Source organism: Chelon labrosus (assembly GCF_963514085.1).
Source record: "Chelon labrosus genome assembly, chromosome: 3".
In the NCBI taxonomy this organism is placed as follows: domain Eukaryota; kingdom Metazoa; phylum Chordata; class Actinopteri; order Mugiliformes; family Mugilidae; genus Chelon; species Chelon labrosus.
Window position 1 is genome coordinate 22354078 of NC_140339.1, and position 8935 is coordinate 22363012.

An 8935-nucleotide genomic window follows, 5' to 3' on the forward strand; every position below is an offset into this window, starting at 1 on the left:
CCTTTGCCTATTGATGTAAACTGCCATTTCTTCAGCACAATAATCTGTTTTCAGGCACCGTTCCAGGAAATGTGAAATCTAATGATTTATGGTCCAGGCATTAGGTGTAAAAGGGGCCTGTTGGAGTTGTCTCCCTCTGGGACCGTGATGAAATCAGCACAAACTGAGAAAGTGCAGAGTACTGACATTGCACTGTGAATCCCTACCCCCCACCTCTAATCCACGCTGCTTTTACTGACAATTAAAGCTACAGCTCAGACTGTTTACTTTTGTGTTGGGCCACTTCTTATTCCGTCACAATCTCATCATTTCAGCCCTGCTGCTGAAACATTTTTATACTCGGGTTAAATGTGCGTTTTATTGCTAAAGTGTGTTCTTTTTTATATCGTGCCAGAGGTCTGCTAAGGCTCACCGCTCACTTCTGCCCAGTTGCCCGCAGGGAGCAGCATCTCTTGCTCTTATCAGAGAGTGTAAATCACAAAACACATTCTCTGGAGCACAACCTCATCACAGCCACCCGCAAGGTGGAGAGCAGAGCAGATAGGAACTAATGTGGCCGGGGCTTAAGAGTATGTTTGCAAAGCCTTATATCATAATTTCTGTCTTTCAGCATATGCTCCTTTTTTTTCTGCAACCAGTTGCTTTTCAGCCTCATTCCTGTTGGTGATCCCTCTCTGTTCTTGTCTCTAATTTGTATCAGTGGTTTTAAGCAACAGCTTGTGGATGGTCCGTCATGTGAGATGTCTCAGATTCTGAGGTTGGTTTATCTAGTGCAAGCAGCATGACCCCTTCTTATCATAGCCTGATAGAAGCAGTTGAATGTATTGTGAAGTTATGTTACATTATATATCCATTTTGAAGCTGCTTAGCTGGCAGCCCAGGTTGTCAGCAATGCAATAAACTACTGTATGTTTAGGTCACCTGTATCTAAATCAACCAAAAGCACAAGACAAGGCTCCCGGATTTTGCTCTGGGCTGCTCTATTAGAATTGGTGCTGAATAGCTGCATTACAACCCCTCATATTCACCATTAAGCAAAGGAGCTGAACTATGATGTGTCATTCACAGAGCTATAACAAACTGGAACAATTTACCAGTTAAAACCTCTTCAGAATCTTTTAAAAAGATTATGCGGCTACATAGCAGGAGGTCTACATGTGCTAGTTTTCAATTATCTGTTTTGCTGTCTGTGTACAGTGTGTGCAGTGTTGACTGATTTTAATGCATTAATATATACTGATGTTTGTAGTGTATGCAAATGACTCAATGGACCACATGAAGATTAGTTGATTGTCATGGCATCAGATATACCACAGGACATCCTCAGAAGGCCCATGTCCATTCTCTGATGAGTCAGAACTGTTTTGGATCACAAGGGAGACCTACACAATATTAGGAAGGTGGTCATAATGTTATGCCTGATCAGTTTATGATACGATTGCAAAAAGCTGACAGAATGCAAATAAACTCATCACAGCTTAGCCTGCAGTTTCGCCAAAGAAAAAAATAACTAAATCTTGTCATTTGGTTTTATCGGAATCTGTTCCCCTGAGAGGAGATGTATCCAACATTTCACAAATATCAACTGGAGAAAAGCACAGTCTGTCACAACTGTTTGTGACTTTTTGGGGAGGCCTGACCCTTTAGTTTAAATCCTGGGCTGATCTACAACTGTTTATAAAAATAGAAACTCCTCCTCCACTGGCTACAACAGTAACATGCTGTTGCGTTAACACTGATTTATTGTAATATACTGTGTCAGTCAATGAGAATTTTTCTCCGTCACTTGAAGTGCATTTTACTGCTGAAACTTTAAACTGAACTACTTTCAGTAAAGTAAAAGAACATAAATCATCATGAGTGACCATCCACTTCCACTGTGTGAATTCTCAAGCAGTGAGAAAAACTATTAATCATTGTAACTTGAATATTATGCTATATGATGTCAAATTGCAATATTATCTGACATCACACGCTAGACAAAGTCTGGAACTTCTCATTCCCTTCACCCCTTTTCTTTGTATTGACATTCCTCTGGGTAAATCTGACAGAATCCAGAGATGAAGCCAAGTACAAGAAAGGAGTTCTCACTGCCCTTCAATTAGCACCATCCAGTAGGCTGCAAGATAATATTCAGTTGCATCCTATCTCTACTTTACATAAACACACTGCTTGAGGCGCCCAGAGGCTCTGCGGCAGATTTTACATGGAAAGTGTCACACAAACACTATAATAGAAAATGTTGTACGAAGCAAAATGGGAACCCACTCTTTATTCCCTATTACTATGTTGGTGCATGTTTTGCTGCTTGTGATGTCTCTGCTATCGCTATAGTAACTGTTTTCAGTGGAAAAGCGAAACTAGGTGGATTTTTATGAGCTCTTCTCTGTAAAAATGACTCTGGTGCTCATTACACAACCCTTTCCCATACAAGGCCTGTGCTTAGTGGTGTAGTCACCAGCTGCTTAGCTACCGGGAGATCGTCTTAGACAAGGTTTAGTGCTTCTAAAAGAGCCCTGATGCAGAGAATCCAAAGGATAGTATTGTGTTACAGCCATAACTTGTGCCCACCCATTAGAAGGGACCATACGACACTGTACAAGTGAAAAAGACACAGAGGATGAAGCTGTTTATGAGTGTATAAATGCTGCCAAAATGGATGAAAGTAGTATGATACAGTGAATGAATAAAATCAATATTTAAACATGTGTGTAATGTTTAATAGTATGTAAACACTACTCCATTAAACTTAAGATTGTTGTTTTAGGAGTGCAGAATATTTTCTTACCTTGAAACTGTAGGTGCATTATTTGTAACAGTAAAAAAAAACTATTAAGAAAATGAAGTGCTGTTTAAGATCAAAAGTAAAGGCATAACAACTATGTGTCACAGGGTGGAGTGCTGTGTATAGGTGACTCAGTCAGATGTCGCATCTATTCCAACATAGTCCATGAAAAGCGCTTTCTCTTCCCTGCTTTCAGCTGCCATCTAGCGTCCACTTTTAAGGTCTCCAAGGCTCATCATGTAATCCAGGTAGAAGTGATCGATTGGTCGCGTCTGCGCAGGTAGTCAGTTCAGAAGGAGACGAGGCTGCATCAGGGCTGCATCTGTTGGGAGTAAACAGAAATGTTTTTTAAAGCTACAGGAACCCTCTTAATTCGCGATTGAGAGACTATTTTATTTTTGGATTACTTTATGTCGTCTACAAATGATGATCTTCATTAAAGTTCATCGAAGGAAATCGGCAAACAGAGCTGTTGTTTGCGAGTATCGCTGAACGTTTCCTGATTCACCTTATCAGCGTCGAGGCCGGGACACATACACACGCACACCTGCCGCTCCTTTGGATAGGTTTCACTTTGAACTCTGCCTATCATTATGTGCCACATTTCAACATAGGTAATGTAGGAAATATGAATCGGGTGCTGGTCGGTGAGCTAAAACTGTATAAATATCGCTTTAAAGGATCTGTTAATGATGTATACTGTCATTTAAAGTGTGCAGGTTCACGTATAGCCATGTTTCGTCTGTTGATACTCCTTCTACTGCTAACCTGTGGGGATCTGGCCTGTGTCAGGAGGAGGCTACTCTCCAAACCTGATGGACCAGAAGACCAAGAAGGTGAGATGCTCCATTGAATCCAAAAGGATTCACTCCACACACCCAGAGATTTAAGCTCCCCAGCAGCTGAATCTGTGCTCTCTGTAGTATTTGTAGATGAGGGGGACGCAAATACATTCCTTGGTCGCCATCTACTGTTCAACCGGTTTGACTTTGAGATGTTCGTTCCTGGAAATCTGGAGAGGGAATGTATTGAAGAAATCTGCAATTACGAGGAAGCAAGAGAGGTTTTTGAAAACATCCCGGAAACAGTTAAGTGATGCTGGCATGGTTAGAGACATTGGCCTCACAGCACAAAGTTCTCCACGCTGATTACATGTTTTCTTTTTGTTTGTCTGTTATTTTGCAGGATAAGTTTTGGAAAAAATACACAACAGGTAAGAGAAAGGGAGCGAGTAAAACTTGAGTTTGCTGCATGCATGTAATAATAACAAGTGTGTGCTGTTGAGGAGGACTTTGCTTTCCTGAGAGCAAGAATCATTACGGATGCTCTTAAAACCTGTTTCACCACATCACTGCACAGTAGCTTTGAGAATACATGCTTGGCCTATAGCCCAAGGAGCTGCTCAAATGCCAATTCATTCTCATTTGTTGTGCATTAGTGATGATGACTGATTTCTGGAATTGAGATGATTATGTCCAATGCTGTAAGTAGTAATAGTGCCATCATGAAACAAGTTTGATACTGCCTGCCTGTGGTTTGTGATGATCCGCAGAGAAGAATCGGCCGTCACGAGTCGATGTCACATCTCTTCTGGTGGGACTCATTGTTGCTGGAGTGGCCATTGTTATCATTGGCCTCCTGATCTGGTATTTCTGTCACGGCACGTGCAAGGGCGACATGAGCCGGGCAAGGTGAGATGGACTGCATTATCCTAGCGCCACCTTAGAGCTACCGTATCTCTGAACGGCTACACATGTAGTTATACTATAAAACACATGCATGCACTTGAACAAAGTGGTGTTCTCAATATTTATGCAATATACACTGCCTGGCCAAAAAAAAAAGTCGCCACTTGGATTTAACTAAGCAAATAGGTACGAGCCTACCAACTGATGCAATGAGTAGCTTCTCATTTCTTAAACAACCATGTCAAAGGACACATCCCGTGGTCATACAAAAGATGTTAGTCTGTTTGAGAAGGGTCAAATCATTGGCATGCATCAAGCAGACAAAACATCTGTCAACTGTCCAATGCATTATTGAAAACTGGAGGATAGTGGGGAACCATCGTCTTCGAGGAAGAAATGTGGTCGGAAAAAAATCCTGATTGAGCATGATCGGCGATCACTTAAAAATTTTGTGAAATCATATTGAAAAAAAAAACAACAACAGTAGAACTCAGGGCTATGTGTAATTGTGACAGTAAGAGCATTTCCACACGTATAATGCGAAGGGACCTCAAGGGATTGAGACTGAACAGCTGTGTAGCCTTAAGAAAACCACTAATCAGTGAGGCTAACCGGGAAAAAAAAAAAAGCTTCAATTTGCCAGGGAGCATAAAGATTGCACTCTGGAGCAATGGAAGGTCATGTGGTGATCAGAGTAGAAGACAGGCAGCTGAAGTGATGCACCCATCATGCCTAATGCCTACTGTACGAGCCTGTCGGGGCAGTGCTATGATCTGGGGTTGCTGCAGTTGCTCAGGTCTAGGTTCAGCAACATTATGTGCCCAAAGAATGAGGTCAGCTGACTACCTGAATATACTGAATGACCAGGTTATTCCATCAATGGATTTTTTTCTTCCTTGATGTTCACGGGCATATTCCAACATGACAATGCCGGGATTCAAGTGGCTCAGATTGTGAAAGAGTGATTCAGGGAGCATGAGACATCATTTTCACTCATGGATTGGCCACCACGAGTCCAGACCTTAACCCCATTGAATCTTTGGGATGGTCAGACTCTCCCACCATCAATACAAGATCTTGGTGAAAAATGAATGCAACACTGGATGGAAATAAATCTTGTGACATTGCAGAAGCTTATTGAAACAATGCCACAGCGAATGCGTGCTGTAATCAATGCTAAAGGCGGTCCAACGAAATATTAGGGTGTGTGACCTGTTCTTTTGGTGGTGACTTATTTTTTTTGACCAAGCTGTGTATTCTTAAAGCAATATCTATTTCTGAGTTTGGACACTTTCATAGGCAACTGCAAGTCATACTTTACTATACATGTACACTTGTCCAGTATAGTGTTCTCACCCTTTTGGGACAGGGGCCAGCAGTTATTTTTTTATTCATCACTTCATTACTAATGAATCTGCAGATTGTTCTCTTATTCAGTGATTTTGTGTGTAAAACTATACTGTTTTTACAGACATATACTTAAACTATAATGGAATTGCTGGTTGTGTTTGTCACAATCGAAAAATGTTCAGTGTACTAACATACAGTACGTGTAAAAGAAATACTTCCATTTGAGAAGGTTGAAATGTATGACTCCTCGAGAAGTTAGTCGATTATTAATATGGCTGTACACCTGTAAGATAGTAACACCTGTTCTAACACTGCTTCTTGTCCATGTACTGTACACGTAGAACATGAAGAATCTGCAAATGAATTTAGTCGCGCACAGGTGTTAAAAAAAAGAATGATAATACCCTTCACCTTTCTTCAACTTCAATTAATTAAGAATATCATGAGCATGAACGCATGCACTCCTATTACAGTTCCATGCGGGTGCGCCGAAGGAGGAGTAATGCTCCTGTAATAATACGACAGCTGGAGGAGGTCTCCTTGCAGCCTGTCCACCCTGCGGATGAAGTAGACCCTCCAGGGCTCCCTTCCTACGAACAGGCAATTGCAAAAACTGGACCGCACGACGCCCCACCTCCTCCCTATCCCGGGTATTTGCATATGCATTTGTATTTACTGTTATGTTATACCTCATTTTCTATGGTCCGTATTTCAGTCACAGACTTTGCAATTTACACTTTTTTTTTTAAATAACAACTTCTTATTTTTTGGTTTTAGCTCACGGCCTGCAAGTATTCGGCGGTAGTATCTTCTGGACAACATGTCAGCAGACAGTTTACAACCAGTCAACATCTGCATTGTGCTATGATATAATGTTTTCTATCATAGAAAGGTTAACAGATTACATTATGCCTTCTGTTGATTACTAAGCTCTCCTTTTCCATAATATTATATATTTTAAAGTTGTTGTTTTTTCTGATCTGTTGGAGTAATTTTTTTCCTTTATGATATAATCTTAAATTTTATTTTAACTCCCCTTTCTTGACCTGCTGGAACCAAAGAGTATCCATAATGTTTCTCAGGTGTGGTTATACTTTGTAATATAACTCCAACCCTTGCTGAATAAGCTTCATTACATATTTTACCCAGTTTGCCTCTTTTTATATAAAGGAAAATGAAGAATCCATAATGGGTTGGAGCAGGGCAGAGTTAAGCTGGAACAGTCTGTGCCTTAAGGAGCAGTTGCTTTAGACACAGCTTGTATAATAAGAGAGCAAGAACCGGATCATGTTTCATTACACAATAAGTATTAATTGTAATCACAGAGAGACAGAATGATTCATGGAGTCATATGGCTTCCTGTCTCCTTCAGAAGGAAAAACAGCAACAGCCTTCGTGAATATGATGGTGATCATGGAAATGCTTTTGAAAATAGTGTTTTTGATGCACTGGTCATCCAGTTTTCTTTGTGAAGATTCACTGTGTACTTTTAAATCATCACCTTTGCCTTTACTTCTTTGTAAAAACTTGGATATTTCCTTGCTGCTTATGCAAATATGTCAGAAAATTGAAGTATGTTTCACCAATGACTAAGAATCCTCTTCTGATATGTGAAGTGATTCATTCTCATGCAACACTGTAATTAATTATCAGATGTGCTGTAAATAGATGGACGCATGAGCAGTTTTAAAGCATTTTTATTTATGCAGAACATTTTAAAATTCTACTAAATTCATGCAACAGCTAAAATATATTTAAATGAGTAATAAGAACATAATAGGGTTAAAGGGATAGTTTGGCTTCTTGGAAGTGGAGATTTCTGACATACTTATCGATTGGAGAAGCGAGGTAGCCAAGCAATAAAGTACTATGGATGAGCTGAGCAGCAAAATGCATGCCGGTACTCCTCTGTTTCAACAGACCACCATATGTCTGTAACACACTGACTATAGATGAGTACTGCATGATGTAACTCCAAATCAAAGACACTGGACTATCCCTTTTGAGAATTTACGGACCCATTCATTTCTGTACAAGCCTTGCATGGTTGTACATAACCATGTTTTTTCAAAGTATACACCACAGAATTTACTAGTAGGTTGCACAATATCATTTATGAGACTATGTCAAGGGCCATTTTTGCTGAATTGTTTCTGAAGCAGAACTACTTTAAAATCGTGACTGCTGTTTTAAATAAAATTGATATTTTAATTATTTCTGTCTCATCTTTTACCTGTGAGGGTGATGTATGTATGAGTGTAAGTTGAGTGCAGGTTTCTCCTGGTAAACAATGCAGGTCTCTGTGCAGCTTTTTCTTTTGAGATGTAACAGCTGTTAGTTCATGCAGCTCCACAAGTGCCTGCAGGAAAGACATGAGGTCAGTAATCCACAAATACAGTATATACAAGTCAGTGACATGCAATATTCATGTCCCACTAATTCCTGCCACAGTCTGACTGTGAGCTAATAGTTTATATTTGACAGCTAACTACAGCGCAGTAGGCTGAAGGGAAGGCTATCATATGACTAAAATATCAAGAACATTACTCAACCAACTTGTGAATTATCACAAGACAATATATGCATGTTTTTTCTATTTTTTTTTTCTCACAGTACCAGAACTAAATTGGTTATCAGTGCTGCACCAATTACAAAGGATGGCAAATTCGTACGATAAACCTGGACACAACATTAGAGTAATTACTCACACATTTTGATCTATCGTAGAGGGATAAGGAAAATGTGCAGTGCAGATTACAGTTACCGTTCAGCCATAAATCATGTCTGATTCCAGGGAGTGATACTGAAGCCATCTGACACGCCTGTGCTTTGTTTTTGAGCATTTAGGTTGTATTTAACACATTGAAGTTGCTCTTTAGGTGGCTATGATCTCACAGCTAAGCAAGTCAGCTACATTTATTTTAAATGTATAATTAGAAGCCTTTGTGCTCTTTGTTAACACAGTGTTCAGACTTGGCCTCACCTCCCTGGCAAGAGAGACAATAGAGCAAGAGAGGGGTGGTCTACAAAGTGAATGAAGGGAGGGAGCGGCGTTAGCATGAGCAGAAGGGTGAATCAGAGAAATGAAATATTTTTACTCTGATTACATTCC

At 40.1% G+C, this 8935-nt stretch overlaps 1 protein-coding gene across 1 annotated transcript; it reads left to right on the plus strand.

Annotated features, from left to right (window-relative positions):
• The first annotated feature begins 2766 nt into the window (after positions 1-2766).
• prrg4 (proline rich Gla (G-carboxyglutamic acid) 4 (transmembrane)) lies at positions 2767-8359 on the plus strand. The gene is made up of 7 exons (XM_084541802.1): positions 2767-3399; positions 3498-3621; positions 3709-3872; positions 3971-3998; positions 4338-4476; positions 6297-6473; positions 6601-8359. Exons 2-7 carry the CDS (start codon positions 3519-3521, stop codon positions 6626-6628), a joined length of 639 nt encoding a protein of 212 aa, XP_084397928.1. The 5' UTR covers positions 2767-3399; positions 3498-3518; the 3' UTR covers positions 6629-8359.
• The last annotated feature ends 576 nt before the right edge of the window (positions 8360-8935 follow it).